Source organism: Thamnophis sirtalis, unplaced genomic scaffold (genome assembly GCF_051295495.1).
Source record: "Thamnophis sirtalis isolate CommonGarterSnake01/CBP01778 unplaced genomic scaffold, rThaSir2_p1.2 scaffold_1, whole genome shotgun sequence".
Lineage (NCBI taxonomy): Eukaryota > Metazoa > Chordata > Lepidosauria > Squamata > Natricidae > Thamnophis > Thamnophis sirtalis.
This window is the reverse complement of record NW_028261381.1, coordinates 75,403,008-75,419,340: the sequence shown is the minus strand read 5'-3', so window position 1 is coordinate 75,419,340 and position 16,333 is coordinate 75,403,008. Positions and strand designations below refer to the sequence as shown.

The 16,333-nt window shown below is 38.9% G+C and overlaps 1 protein-coding gene across 1 annotated transcript in view; it reads right to left on the bottom strand.

Moving 5' to 3' along the window:
• The window catches only part of MUC2 (mucin 2, oligomeric mucus/gel-forming), a 77,251-nt gene that overhangs the window by 4,296 nt on the left and 56,622 nt on the right, over positions 1-16,333 (bottom strand). Inside the window, exons 34-45 of the mRNA XM_087704116.1 lie at positions 16,076-16,259; positions 15,480-15,672; positions 14,634-14,812; positions 13,257-13,326; positions 12,316-12,416; positions 12,078-12,109; positions 11,147-11,327; positions 10,130-10,234; positions 9,343-9,383; positions 7,141-7,263; positions 5,430-5,528; positions 1,089-1,217 (exon numbers count right to left, since the gene is read on the bottom strand). Coding sequence (XP_087560242.1) covers positions 1,089-1,217; positions 5,430-5,528; positions 7,141-7,263; positions 9,343-9,383; positions 10,130-10,234; positions 11,147-11,327; positions 12,078-12,109; positions 12,316-12,416; positions 13,257-13,326; positions 14,634-14,812; positions 15,480-15,672; positions 16,076-16,259 — 1,437 coding nt within the window. The remainder of the gene's footprint in view (positions 1-1,088; positions 1,218-5,429; positions 5,529-7,140; positions 7,264-9,342; positions 9,384-10,129; positions 10,235-11,146; positions 11,328-12,077; positions 12,110-12,315; positions 12,417-13,256; positions 13,327-14,633; positions 14,813-15,479; positions 15,673-16,075; positions 16,260-16,333) is intronic.

Here is a 16,333-nt window from a genome sequence, read left to right as displayed (position 1 = left end):
CATCATCATCATCAGTCAAATGCAAAAAGCCGCACTGCTTGGATCTGCACGCATATTACAAAAATACATTACGACGTCCTAGGCCCCTGGGTGGGACCCGACTAGTAATCAATGCCAAATCCGGCGAAACAACTGGCCAGTGTGATACAATTCTGTTGTTGTGAATAATAATAATAATAACAACAACAACAACAACAGCAGCAGCAGCAATAGCAGTAGCAGTAGCAGTAGCAGTAGCAGTAGCAGCAGCAGCAGCAGCAATATCCTTTTGGTATAAGATTAGATTGTCAGTTGATATCTTTCTCTGCAAATTATATCTATTTCTTTCAACATCATCAGCATAGCATAATGAATAATGCTTGAGACATTGTGGTAATATGTGGGAATGACCTTGAAGACCCTCTACCTAGGCTGCAGGTGTTTCAATTATCTCCGAAGGTCATTCCCACATACCATTGCATCTTTTTAAAGTTTAAAAGAACATTTATAGTTTCCTTCTTTAAAAAACAAAGCACCCTAAAGTTTAATGTTGTTTATCTCTTGTGAGATGAATCTGTTTCTCAAAGGGGAAGAAAGGCCTAAAACCTTTCATTACATACTTTTATACTGAAATTCTAGAAGAATTGTTTCATTTTCCCATTCATTTTTCTCCTTTCACTGGCAATTATGGGTGCTGAGTGTCTTATCTTATACAATGGGCTGAACATGCCAGATGAGACACTCTCTGGAAGATGGCCAGTGACAGGAGAAGCTGCAAGCCACTCCCCTAACAAAGGGCAGGCCAGGAGCTATAAACTCAGAGGACTTCTGGGAATGAACTCTTGAAACCTCTGACCTTTGATCTTATGGGTTGTGCTGTGATACTTCAATATGAATAAATCATGTTTAAGAATAATTAATTGTCTTTAAATGATCAACTTTTCCAGCCTGAACCATCTTTGTTTGCTTGCTTATTTTTCAGTAATAATTGCTACATTGTTCCAGCAAGCCACATAAAATATCAACTTTTGCTTCTACCCTATTCAATCTGAATCAAGTAACACACCCCCACCCCAACATCATATGTGTAGGTTCAACTTTTAACTCACCGGTTGGCATTTATTCTCATCAAATGTTGGGCACTGAATCACAGAGGTAGAGGAAATCAGCTGCCTGTGAATCTTCGTACAGCTGTAAATAGTACAGTTGTCTTTTGGATCATTCCGACTTTCACCAGGCTGTTTGGAAGAAGGAAATAAGTTCAGGACTAAAGAGATTCCTATTTGTTAAAAACCTTTCTTCTCACAAAGAGCAGAGTAGACATTCAATGAGGCATCCTATTAATGAAAATTAATTAATATGATAAATCCTTTCTCCACCAATTGTGCCACTCATACTTGAGACATGAGAGGCTATAGAACAGGGGTGGGCAATTAATTTTCCTAAGGGCCACATGAAAAACGGGGACTGGTGAGGAGGGCCAAATCAATAAGGCTGTGAGATGAAGTGGTAGAGAGAGAGCTCATTAAATTTGCAGACAACACCAAGCTGGCAGGAATAGTCAACAATCTAGAGAATAGACTCAAGATACAGAAGGATCTAAAGGTCTTAACCTTCCTAATGCCGCGACCCTTTAATACACTTCCTCATGTTGTGGTGACCCCCAACCATAAAATTATTTTATGTTTTCCTTATTTTTTTGAAAATATGTGTTTTCCAATGGTCTTAGGAGACCCCTGTGAAAGGGTCATTTGACCCTCAAAGGCATTGCGACACACTGGTTGAGAACCACTGATCTAGAGGGACTTGATCATTGGGGCCTATCTAGCAAAATGAAATTCAGTGGTGGGTAAAGTAGGGTTCTACATTTAGGCAAGAAAAACCAAATGAACAGGTATAGAATAAGTGGCAAGTGGCTCAATAGTACTAACTGTGAGAAGGATCTTGGAGTCCTAGTGGACAACCACTTAAATATGAGCCAGCAGTGTGCAGCAGCTGCCAAAAAAACCCAACACAGACTTAGGCTGCATTAACAGAGGAATAGAATTAAGATCCCGTGAAGTGTTAATACCATTTTATAATGCCTTGGTATGAGGCCTTGGAATCTTGCATCAGTTTTGGTCGCCATGATAGAAAAAAGATATTGAGATGCTAGAAAGTGCAGAGAAGAGACCAAGCAAGGAAGCTCCTTTGTCAGTAGCAGAAGGATAGAACAGAAAGAGAAAATTGGAGGAAATTTAAAAAAAATGTAAAGGAATGAAGTTTTTCAACTTTTGATTTATAAGCCACATTCATTTTATTATTTCCATTCTAACCTTTACTCAATTTCCCTCGCCCTTGTTTTATTGAGATTTGTGTGCCTCGAGTTACCATTATTTTTCTTGCAATTTCCATCAAGACTAACCCTGTTGATGCTTGTAGGCACAATTGAACAACCCACTCAGGACCTCATACCCTCAAACTACAACAGTGAACTAGACAAAATAAATTGGGGAAAAATAGATACGAATATGCAAAAACCCATTTCTTATAAGTGGAAAAATTAGATATGAATATTCCCATAGTCATTTCTTATATCATTTTTGCATTGATTCTGTATAATAATAACTATAAACTCAATGGAAATGCATTAGTTGTTTTTTTCCATTTGTGCTTAATCTGAATGCATATCCTCTGGAGAAATTTTGCATAGATGCCTAGATATTGTAAGGATAGTGGATTAAGGAAAATCATGAGACGGTTCTGATGCAGTGACAAATCTTCAATTCCCCCCCCCCAACATTTTTTCACATTCTAGCATGTAGCAATGCCAAGAAAAGCATTGCCTTCCATTGGCGAGACATCCGAGTCAGCTTGGGAGATCATGGCTTCCATGATAGCTATGGACTAACTCAGTTAATTCAAGAATCCCCTCATAACAGGGGACACATGCTCGACCTGATTTTTGTCTCTGGACAGTGGATCAATGATCTAGATTAAGGGGATATTTCTATCCAACCCTTCTATGGTCAGATCATTTCCTCCTTAGGCTTGATTTCTATACTGCCACCCCTCGCCGCAGGGAGGTGGAACCAATTAAATGGTTCCGCTCCAGGCGCCTGATGGACCCTAAAAGGTTCCTGATGGAGCTTGGGACTTTTCCTGAATCCCTTGCTCACCGTTCGACTGAAGCTCTAGCGGAAGCCTGGGATAGAGCGGCCACTAGGGCCTTGGACGGCGTTGTGCCTTTGCAACCTCTGACCCGGTGCCGATCCTGGGTAGCTCCCTGGTTTACTGAGGAGCTCCGGGAGATGAAACGGCGGAAAAGACGCCTAGAGAGTGATTGGAGAGCCAGCCAGTCCGAATCCGATTGAACACTAGTAAGAATTCATATTAAATCCTACTTAGTGGCAATAAAAGCGGCAAAACAGCAACATTTTTCCGCTCTTATCATTTCCACAGATAACTGCTCAGCTGTCCTGTTTAGGGTGACCTGGTCCTTACTTAATCAAGGAACTGGGGAAGACCCCTTTCAGGGTAGGGCTGAGGAATTTGTTCAGTATCTGCAGGATAAAATCGCTCAGATTTGGACAGGCTTAGACTCTGACTGGGTAGATTCGGGCAAGTTCACAGGGATGAATCTTGTGGAAACTATCTGGGATGAGTTTGACCCTGTGACTCCTGAAGGCATGGACAGGATTATGGGGAGACTCAGTGCTGCCACTTGTGTGCTGGACCCGTGTCCCTCTTGGGTAGTTTTGGCTTCCCTGGAGGTGACACGAGGCTGGCTCCAGGTGATTACCATTGAGAGAGGGGTTCTTTCCCACCATATTGAAGGAGGCGGTGGTGAGGCCCCTCCTTAAGAAGCCTTCCCTAGACCAGCCTCTTTAGCTAACTATTGTCCGGTCTCCAACCTTCACTTCGTAGCGAAGGTTGTTGAGAGCATGGTAGCACGTCAGCTTCCCCAGTACCTGGACGAAGCTGCCTATCTGGATCCGTTTCAGTCAGGTTTCAGGTCCAGGTAAAGCACAGAGACAGCATAGGTCGCATTGGTTGATGATTTCTGGTGGGCCCAGGACAGGGGTTATTCCTCTTTCCTGGTTCTATTAGACCTCTCGGCGACTTTTGATACCATCGACCATGGTATCCTACTGCGATAACTTGGGGGGTTGGGAGTGGGGGGCACCGCTTTGCTGTGGTTCTCCTCCTACCTGTCGGATCAATCGCAGTTCGTGTTGACTGGAGGGCAGAGATCGACCCCAAGGTGCCTCACTTGTGGGGTGCCCCAGGGGTCAGTTCTCTCACCCCTCCTGTTCAACATATACATGAAACCACTGGGTGAGATCATCTGTGGTTTTGGGGTATGGTATCATCAATATGCTGATGATACCCAACTTTTCATCTCTATCCCAAACCACCCAAATGATGCCCTCGACGTGATGTTCCGATGCCTGGAGGCTGTACGGATCTGGATGGGGACAAACATGCTCAAGCTCAATCCCTCCAAGACTGAGTGGCTGTGGTTCCCGTCATCCTGATTTGTGCATCTTGTACCATTTTTGATGATAGGGGGAGAAATTTTAGCCCCCTCAGAGAGGGCCCACAATCTGGGAATCCTCCTGGATACGCGGCTTAGTTTAGAAGAACACCTCATGGCCATGACTAGGGGGGCCTTTTACCAGGTTTGCTTGGTACGCCAGTTGCGCCCCTTCCTGGATCGGGATGTCCTGTGCACAGTCACTCATGCCCTCATCCTTTCTCTCCTGGACTACTGTAACACTCTCTACATGGGGCTGCCCTTGAAGAGCACCCGGAGGCTTCAGCTGGTCCAGAATGCGGCCGCGCGGGTTGTCATGGGGGTACCTAGGTGCTCCCATGTTACACCCCTTTTAGGCGGCCTGCACTGGTTGCCGGTTGTTTTCCGGGTGAGATTCAAGGTGTTAATTATGATCTTTAAAGTGCTCCATGGCTAAGGCCTAGGATACTTGCGAGACCACCTACTGCCACCGGTAGCTTCCCACCATCCAGTATGATCCCACAGAGTTGGCCTCCTCAGGGTGCCGTCAGCCAGGCAGGGTCAGCTGGCAACCCCCAGGGGGAGAGCCTTCTCTGTGGGAGCGCCTTCCCTTTGGAATGAGCTGCCCCCGGAGCTTCACATAATCCCCGACCTCCGGTCCTTCTGCCATGCCCTAAACAGTTGGCTTTTCCAGCAAGCCGGCCTGGCCTGAATAAAATAAATTATTAATTTTAATTGTTAATTTTAATTTAATTTCTAAATCTCATTGTCAATGTCTATTGGTTTTTTTTGGATATTCTATTTAATCTTTCTTTTAAATTTTGTAATATGTGTTTTTATGTTGTACGCTGCCCTGAGTTCTTTGGGAGAAGGGTGGCATATAAATCCAATAAATCTAAACCTAAACTTAAACCATTACCACCTGAAGATAATTATAAAATATAAATAAACTTACTCTTAGGATGACAATGTCATTTTCTATTGTTCTTATAACACAACTTGTCTGCACGCATGTTGGACAGCATTCACCAGGGTGTGGAATAGGAGAATAGCCCTACAGAGAAAGATATACACAATTGTGATGTTCAAATAGGACTTTAAAATGATTTAATAAAACCAAGTATTCCTATTGAAATTCCAGACAGCCATTAGAGCCTTTCTTCAGTGCTCTGTTCTGAGGTAGGCAATCTGGTTCTTCCAGATGGAGCTGTTATATCTTACTAGCATGATCCATTAATGCCAACTGGTTGTTCAATTGCTTTGCTGTGCCTTCAAGACTGGCAGAAATAGAGTAGGTCAAGCTACCTCCAGCCTAGAGAGCAGATAGTGACTTATTTTCTCAATATCTTTGCCTAAGACTATCATAAAAGGCAGAGATTCTGGACTAATTAAGGAAGATCAACTGGTCTTCTGAGATCAGAAGACATCTCCTACCTGGGTAGATTTTTCCCACAAAGGGTAGAATTTTTAACGAATTTGTTGTCCATGAATAGCATGGCACATGTGATTCTTACCAGCAAGGGAGCCTCTCTGGTGCTTTTCTGTAGGGTGTGGTGTCTGTTTTTTGCATCTGGGCCAAAGAGGCGCAGGTAAATAAGGGGCTTATCTTTGATGCTGTAGCCTTGGAAGTGAGCCTTGAAGACATTAGGTTAATATGAAGCTCTGGTGGTTTCAACAAGATCTATAATCTTGGTTGGGTAGGGCAACCTATGAAAGAGCAGCCAGCAAGATGGGTATGGAATGACACAACATTTTTGTTCCAGGGCACTGAAAGGCTAGCCCCTATTAGACACACTTCTGCTTTGCCCCAAATTCCCTATACATGTGGCTGGGCATTGAGACTAAAGGGATTGGGTTCCTGGCAAAGCAGATTGAGGTCCTTGGCACTGCTTGTTATGACAGGGAGATTCTGCTAGGACAAGCTCTAGTTCAGTTCTTAAGTAAAAGAAATCATAAAGAAGGCACAGTGTCTCTGAGCCAGTCTGTCCCCAAATGTACTCATTGTCACACATTATTATTAGAACCAGCTATTGCTTAATTTGAAATCCTAATTCTAGATATTTGGGGTTGCAATTCCTGTAATTCCAGGTGATCACAGTAATATGATTGATGAGATTGTCATACAACTTCTACTTGCCTTCCTTCCTCCATTCAACCACTTTACTACCAAGATTTCTACTTCCTCCTTTGGGACCTATCAACAATGTTCAATTCTCTTTTTTTGAACTGTTTTGGCTTTCTTTTTCCACCTTGGGTTTCTTCCTTCCTTAATGATATTTTGTTCTTTATGGTTGACCCAAGATACTTTGCCTTCTAAAGGCAAAGGATGAAAATCTCTCTATTCTAGTTGCATGCATAAACTGATTGTTTTGAGGGGGACATCTTGCTTGAATATTGGCTGCAGAATGACAGCTTTCAGTCCATCTGGGGACAATGTGCTAGCTTGGATGGGAAGACATCTATTCTGCTACATCCTCAGTGCTGTTCTTAGCTGAGCACGTCCACTGTCAGAAATGGCTACTTCACTCTATCTAACAGTGAAGCTTGTCCTCAAGCTTGGGAATGTCACAAATTAGGTTACAGGGAACAGTTCTTCCACAATCCTGCTTGTCCTCTTGTTTTTCCCACATATTACTTTGTCTGCTTATATAAGTGGAACTACTTACCTCCTGGCATTTCACGTTGCATGGGATAACATTACACTCTATGATATTCAGAAGAGTGGTGCTGTTCTGTTTATTTGTGCATTTACACTTTTCGCACTTGCTTCCTAAGACTTCTGAACCAGGCTGGAACAAAACAGGGGGATTCATTCATTAGCAAAGAATAAGGTGAAGCAGATCTGATGTAGTATCTTTGTTACAAAATTATTGAAACTCTGATATGAGAAAGGCCACTGGGGATTAGAGAATTTGCTGAGATTTTGGAATGTATTACATGGATTCTTAAGCCTCTAACCCTTTATTTCAATTCTTGCTATTTGAAATAAATTTGTCTACTTTACTATTCCCTTGTAATGGTGTTTGAGAATGACCTTCAGGGTGGGAAAAGCGATATTGCCTAGGAAATGATCAGACAAGAGAGGCAAGAGCCCCTAGTGGCTTAACAGTCAGAGAAAGAAATTTAGTTAATTGGATGGTCAAAAATTCAGCTAGTAGCTTGTACTTCAGATTTGCATAGTCTGTTAACGTAGCCTTACAATAAAGAAGAATTAACTCATCTAATCATGTTTCCTATCTGGTTTACCCAGAAGGCTGATATCCCTTTACTATTAATCCATTTATGCTTTTGCCTCTTTTTATTTTGTTTCATAATGCCTGTTTAGGTAAGAATTGAGGATTCAATTGAACATCTTTGAAGGCTTCTCAGTCCCATTCTCATGACTGTCCTCCCACTTCCCATCACAAATCGGTCATGACAGCACTACAGCCCTATCCTCCACTTCATTTCTACAACTTCCTAATGGGGCTTATATATGCCCTTTTGCAAGCCCAGTTCTTCATTACTCTTCCTCTGTTTTGGTCACTTGCACTACCCAGCATGGTTGAAAACATTGTTCTGATCAGCCATTTGAGTCTGCAGAATCCTATGTCTCACTTTAAAGCATATTGTGCTTCTGAGCCACAGAAGAGCTTTGTCAATCAATGTTTGCCTTGGAGATAAGAGTTCCTCATTCCTTCTCCACCCTCCATCTCAAAGCCAGAGATGGTTTGGTTCAGCTTACTGCTAAACTAGCCAACAGTTATAGATACAGAATAGAATTCAAACCAGAACTATTTATTTTGGGAATCATAAACGATAAACATAACAAGGGGGTAATCTACTTAATAATACATATTATTACAGCAGCAAGAATGGTCTTTGCCCAAAACAGGGATAACAGGAAAATTCCACAAGAAGAGGAAGTAATTAGGAAAATTCTGTTTGTGCTAAAATGGGTAAACTGACGTGGGAATTGAAGAACAAAGACAAATCAGAATATTATAAGATCTGGGATAAATTTTATTGATGGTTGGAACAAAAAAGGAAATACCAAAAATAAGCAATGACTAAGATTTATAGAATGGAGATTAGAATGATGTATGAAATTGTACCAGTAAAAATATATAAGATAAGAACAAAGCAACATGGATGGAAATACAATATCTTTATATTTGTAAATGCTGAATAGACCAATTGTAAATAGGCATGGTGGTTATAATATTTAATTTTATATTTTAGTATGTATGGCAAAAACATTGCCAGGACAGTTGCACTGTCCAATGTTTTAATGTGTGTTTAATAAAAAAAAACTTTTAAAAAAACCTAGCAAGCAGAATATAATTGAAAACAACACTGCACAACTACAACTTCTCCCAACTGGCCAACACAATACTTCCAGCATAATCTGTTGAGGGGACTTTTCCAGTTTGTGGGCCACAGACTCACAAGTCTTGGTCTAGACAGAAACAAGTCCTGCTGTGCTCAATGGGGCCTATTTGCTTAAAAACATGCATAGAGTTTTCTACAGTATCAATTTCAATAAAATTTATTCCTAAGTAGATATGTACTATGTGTGTCCTGAAAGACCTCAGTGCAAAAACAGGATAAGTGAGTTGGTTCTAAAAGCAGGTTAACTGACTATGTGCTGGAATCCTGGTTATCCCAGAATGCCTTGGGCATCTTACCTGAGGTCAGTCTTCTACAACTCTTTCCTTGGTTTTGCTATTTTCCGTGATGTGATGCTCACTAACTTTCAGTTATAACTCATTCTTGTTATTTACCTTTACAAACAAGCCTTCTGGAGTTGCAACTTTGATAAAAGGTAGGCTATGAGTTTGATTAATTTTTTTAAAAAAATCCCTCTTAAGAAGAAAGGAAAAATTTACCTTGTATTCGTTACCATCCTTCACACACACTTCTTTAGGATCTAGAGAAAATGATTGTTTAAAAATATTTGTCAGTACTTTATGCTCTTTGCTTAAAAGTAGCCGTACATTATTGTTGATATACTTTCTCTACTAGGTAATGTTAAGTAAAGTAACAACACATTTTCTCATCTTTTCACCCCAATTATGGCATTTACTGAGGCCTACTGACGATATCATTATTTATTTGTTTGTTTGTTTATTCTAAACACTCTGAACTGTGCAGTACCTTATAGGAATCTATGGTTATCCAAACAGTTTGTTTTAAAACCACTAGCAATCTCAACATGGCCAGTGGTGGGAGTTTTGGGGAGAGTGAACCAAGGTCTTAATTCCTAATTATCACCTCCATAGAATTTGCTACTGAGGTTCACACAAACTCAAAGTGGATAGGTATTATTATGTATTAATATTATGTATTGTTCAAATTAATACATAAAAACAAGGATGTATAAATCAGGTATATTACAGATGGCAAGAAAAAAAGGCAAATTTATAGGTATGGTAGGATATTTTTTTTTAAATCTGTGAGCAGGATATTATGTAGTTCATTGCAAGGTACCTGTTCTCTAAATTTGATTTGCTTTCAACTGATAAATGTTAGGTGATAAAATAAATATTTTGTGGAGACAATTTCGATTGATAATAACTGGACATAATTCTAACGTAACACATTTAGGATCAAAGTCTCAAACTGAATTTTCCAAAGCCGTATTCATCCTTCCGAAGTTAGTTAAAAAAGACTTACTGCATTGATAAGAAGGACAACACTGTTCTTCAGTGGTGTTAGCAACAGCTATGAATCCTGGATCACACTGAGGAGGTTTGGTCGTACATTGAGTGGTGTTGCACACTACAACGGAGAAAGGAAAAATTCAACTTCCACATTGGCAAATTATCCTTTGTCTTCTAAGTATAATCTATTGCAGAATAAAGCAGCTGTATTCTTGGGAAGTCTTTAAGTTTAGAGACTCTACTACAGATTGAAAAAACTTTAATGAGAAAATCTTATTGTTAGCTTACTTTGTAATTTTATATATATATATATATATATATATATATATATATATATATATATATATAATGGCTTCACAGTACTCCAAAAGAAATGGAAGGTGACCTGTCCCCATTCTCCACATCTACTTTTTCATTCAGACAGATTGGCCATATTTCAAGAAAAAGAAAAACAGTCTCCAACAATAGAAAATACAGTCACTTAAATGAAGTAAGATGTTTCAAATTACTGTACAGAATTTCACTGAGAACCCTCTAGTAAAGGGGAAAATCCAATATTAGAAATTACGTTTGGTTCTGACATTTCCCCCTATAAATAAATACCTGGGCAATGGCTAGTGCTTTATAAATGAGTTGGACCACAAATGCACCTCACTTGAAATACAATTATATTTTCTACACTGACAAATTCTAGCCTGGTTGCCCAAGAGAGATGACATTAAGAAATAAATGGTGGCCATTGTGGCATAATGGTTAGAATACAGTACTGCAGGCTAACTCACTGCTCACTCCAGGAGTTTGAATCTGAGTGGCTCAGGATTGGTTCAGTCTTCCATCTTTCTACGGTCAGTAAAATGAGGCCCCAGATTATTGGGAGTAATATGCTGACTCTATAAACTACTTAGAGAGGGCTGTAAAGCACTATGAAGCGTATATAAGTCTAAGTGCTATTGCTATTGCTAAATGTATAGAATATAGGTCACACAGTATCACTATGATTGACCTTTGCTACACACATGGACATACTCACCACACACGATGTCTGAACAGCATTTGTCATCAGGATTAATTTGGGTGATCTTATGATATCCTTCTCCTTCACACTGTACTTCACGATCTGGTACTGGACACTTGAGGGGTTCACAGGTAATGCCACTTCCACCTTCCAGGCAAATACAGTCTTTGCAGTCAAACTGAAAGGTCTCCCCATACTGTCAATGAGAAAGAGTAACTGGTTAATAGCGTAAGAACCTACAGAATATCAAGCAGCATTAACCTGATCCCACCTACATGCACCATTGAAGGACTATCATAAATGTTACAGGAATTTCTAGGAGTTAACAGAAGGGATTACTCAACTCATTGGGTAGGGGCATTGGCAGGTAAAAACTAAAAATGGCAGCTCCATTCCCTTGACAGAATCTCAGAACCTTTTTATACATGATGCACATAAAAAGGGCTGGAGTTTTGATATTATTATTTATTTACTAAATTTAGATGCCAGCTATCTCACTACCCAAGGTGACTTTGGGCAACATATAAATTGCATACAATTGCCACCACCATCTTGCGTTTAGTAATCTAATAATCTGTTGACTCATTGAAATTCCTGTAAGATTTATAATAAACCTTAATATACGTATTATTACCCTAGCTGTCATCATCAATAGATTTTGTTTGTTTGTTTGATTGTTTCAAAGTCTTGGCACTCATATAATACTGGCGACTTTCATATAGGACAGTGACTTTCTGCTAAGCAAAAGTCTGTGCATCCCTGATGAAGCTAGCCTCCTCAAATTCTTCATCACATACAGTAGCTTTATTAGCATGGATAAGCTCTGCAAGTATAATGTAAAATAAAGCTAATGGGGAAAAAAGAATTATATCATAAAGCAAACCTATTCCAGAAAATATAGAGTTCATTGTCAAACTCATGCATAAGAAACAGACATGTTGCTTACCTCTCTGGGAATATTGTCTGGTCCAACACATCCTAAAAACAAAGATATTTCTGTTAATGCTAAGATAATTTCTATTATTTAAATTGTATTAATAAGAACAGTAGAAATGTAAATTTATGCTTGCCAACTGAGAAATAAAGTCCATTGAGTTCAATGAGTTTTACTCCCAGATGCAAGCATATATTGGAGTACATCCTACATATGTTTGAGAAAAAGAAGAGTCAGAACCCAAACTTACCACATGTTTCCACACATACATCCATAGCAGTGTCATAAAGTTTTGTCCCATTAGGACAGAAGCACCCTTCCATTTGTTGTGTCTGGCTTTGTCCTGTTAAGCTACAACAGAATGGGGTAAAAGAATCAACAATTATTTACATATCTAACAAAAACTTACAGCTTTAATTAAAGATCCTTACATATGGAAGGACAAGTGTAGTATCTGTCAAGTGTTGCTTCCTAGAATCATAGGACAACTCAGAGGGCAGGGAGGAATATGTTTCTTATACTAAATGACTTATACTGTCATATTACCTACTAAGACTGTATTACTATTATTCTTCTCTTTCTTCCTAGTACCTATCTCTTCCCACTTATGACCATAACCATGTTGCTTGTGACTTTAAAATTTATATTGTTTCATTTGTTTCCTAGTATAATTTGATTGCTTATTAGTAATCTATGACTATCATTAAGTGTTGTGTCTTATCATTCTTGATTAATGTATTTTATTTTTCTTTTCTTTATGTACACTGAGAGCATATACATCAAAGACAAATTCCTTTTGTGTCCAATCACATTTGGCCAATAAAGAATTCTATTTTACTCTACTCTACTCTACTCTACTCTACTCTACTCTGCTCTGCTCTGCTCTGCTCTGCTCTACTCTACTCTATTCTAAATGTCTGCCCCAATAAATGTGTAAATTGTAGGGTATGCATTCATAAATTATATATTTCAGTTTTCTAAGCCAGATCCAGAATTTTAAAAGTTTTCATTTAGTTATTTATCACATTTATATGGCTGCTCATCTCACTCAAAAACTGAGTTCTTGATTTCTTCTAACAGGATAGGAATCCTGCTATCTAAGATGACACACAGGCATATGATATTAAACAACACTGCAAAAATAATCACATTTAAATAATTCTGAGTCTGGAATGTCAGAAAATGAATTACCTTGATTTGCAAGTTTCTTCTACAGCAGGACCACATGCTTCGTACACTTTATGGGATGGACAGTTAATGGCTGGAAAAAAAAATTAAAAAAGGAGGGAGGATACAGATGAAGATGATACAATGGATGAATGATAACACTTTCCAAAATAAAGTGTAGCAAAATTTAGCCGATTTTACATTCTTTGGGACTACCTTTGGATACCACATTTGGGGAATAATGTAATTTTCATGCTTGTGCTATGAAGATCAATCCAAGATGCATTCATGAGCTAGGAGATAAGATTAAGCTAAGGAGGGAGACACACTTTGTTACCCCTTAGAAGCAGGAGAAGGGAGAAGATGGTAGAAATAGATTAATTGGCCTATACGTCTTCCTTTCTGGACCTCTTCCACCCCTCTCTCTTTTTTATATACATTTTTAATTAAATGTTTTAAGGAGAACTAAAAAACTAACATAAACTGATATAGAATGAAGATAACAAAGAAAGAGAGAAAGAAAAATGAAGAGAAAGGGTACAAAGAAATAGAAAGAAGCTTCTGATTTCCTTTGCAAATATGATTACAAAGTTATCTTCTGCTCTAGGTGGCGCAGTGGTTAAATGCAGCACTGCAGGCTACTGCTAGATCAGCAGGTCAGCGGTTCAAATCTCACCGGCTCAGGGTTGACTCAGCCTTCCATCCTTCCGAGGTGGGTAAAATGAGGACCCAGATTGTTGGGGGCAATATGCTGACTCTCTGTAAACCGCTTAGAGAGGCCTGAAAGGCCTATGAAGCGGTATATAAGTCTACTGCTATTGCTATCTATGATTACAGAAAAAGCTCACTTTTTTTCTACTATCCAATTTGTTTTACACCTTTTCTTCTCTTGATGGGATGAGCATTTCACATAGGACATTACCTCTGATGTATGAAGTGATCTAATTTCTCCTGCATAGGCTCCCCGCATATTAGGAGAATGAGTAATTGAGTATATTGGAGAGAACACAGGAGATGCTAGCAAAAGAGAAGAGAAATAGAAGGGGACCTGTCCCCATTCTCCACATCCCACTTTTTCATTCAGACAGATTGGACATGTTTCAAGAAAAAAAAAGAATAGTCTCCAACAATAGAAAATACAGTCACCAAAGTGATGTAAGATATTTCAAATTACTGTACACAATTTCACTGATGTTCTCCCACTAAAGTGGGATATGTTGTTTGGAAAGGCACGTCCTGTAGTTGTTTATTCAGTTGAATTGAATTGAACTTATTGAATTGAATTTATTGCACTTATATGCCGCCCTTTTCCCCGAAGGGGACTCAGGGCGGCTCACAATCCAAGTCAGGGAAGGGGATACAGATAAGTTCCAGACAAATTTTGGAAATGGAGACACTTACGACATGCGTTGTTGGTATGTCCTCTCCAGTCAATGCAAACCCCCTGATCTGTGCAGGTTGCTGCATAAATTTGAAGACTTGCACATTCTATGAATTGGTTGGGCGCTCTGCAGCTATCAAATACGCAGGCATCGTAGTAGCTTTTAACGTCAACAATGGGATGGCATTTCTCAAATAAACTGGATAAATATGTAAATATATAATAAATATGAAGTCATGGATGCTAAAGAAACATTTCTTCAAGGTAAATGTTCATCTTCCAGATACCTTACATAAATATAGTGAACATTCTACTAAGCTAGCAGGGAAAATAATGTAAGCTTTTATGGCCAGATATAAACCCTATCCAGTTTGAGTTATAAAATTTTGGACAACTTGGAATGTAGCAAAGAGTTACAATTTTCTGTATCACCTTGCTGATCCAACACTTCCCAAATGAACCTCTACTGATAACTATAACTGATCAGCTGACCATTATATGTCTGACAAAAAGCTCTAAATGTTCCACACCATGACACTATGGTTGGGTGGTATCAATTTAAGAGAGAAAATATTGTTTTTATTTCAGGACAGATAATGACAAGATCATTTCATGAATGAGTTGAGGGTGTGATGAAAGCAATGCTACTAGATCTAACTGTAAATTTATTAAAGAGAGAGATGGGGGGGGAGATAGGCAGACAAGTCAATGGTCCCAGAATGACAAATATAGGCACACTATGAGTTTCTAAAATAAAATTGCTCATCAGAGTAGGCTATTGGAGAAAAATCAAATCATAAGTGTATGGTATGGTTTAAAATCAGGAAAAAAAAATCAAATGTGAAAGCAACGTTCAGACTATTTACCTTCCTTTTAGAAGCTCACATAACTCAGATGGTTTGCAGTCAGGATTAATTATAGGTGGGGATGGGGGCATATGTTGACAATGTGGCTTTTCTGGATCAGAAATAATCCAATCATCTGCCATTATTTCACAAGAAGGTATAACAGTCCCATTCCTTAACATACAGTCATCTTCGATAACGTTGTTGCATTTTCCTAAATTGGAGTGACAAAGGAACCACACAAAAATTCATACTTACACTTCCATCATACTATTAGATGAAGAATAATTTGCTATCTAAATTTGTAATAACAGTAATATGCAAAAGTCAGCAATAACCTTTACACTGAAGGGGGTAACCATACAAAATCACACAGCTGAATACCAAAAGCTTTTGTACTTTCCCTATGCATGCTTGCATTTTTATATATGTCAACAATCCTCAGTGTTGCAAAAAAATAATGACATGCAAATTATTATTACATAATTTATAAATGTTAGAATTGGCCATTTGGATGTTAAGTTATGTCAGAATGTCTAGCTCATATGTTCCAGATAGTTTTGCAATCATTTACTTTACAATGTTCATTTTACAAACATAAGGATAGTCATTCTTACCACATTGTCCCTGGGTATTGTTGGCAAAAATCTGAAAGGGCATCCGGATTGTGAAAGCCATGCCACTGTATGTTACATTAATCTTCAATCTAGTTAGTTGTACCACATAGTTTAGACCAGCCTTGTGAATCTTCAGGCTATATTTTTCATAAGGTAAACCCACTGCCACATTATTCACAGTCACCTAATATTCAAGAAGCCAGAAAAATATATAATTAATTAGGAACTGTGGTTAGAATGAAATAACACCCCCCCCCC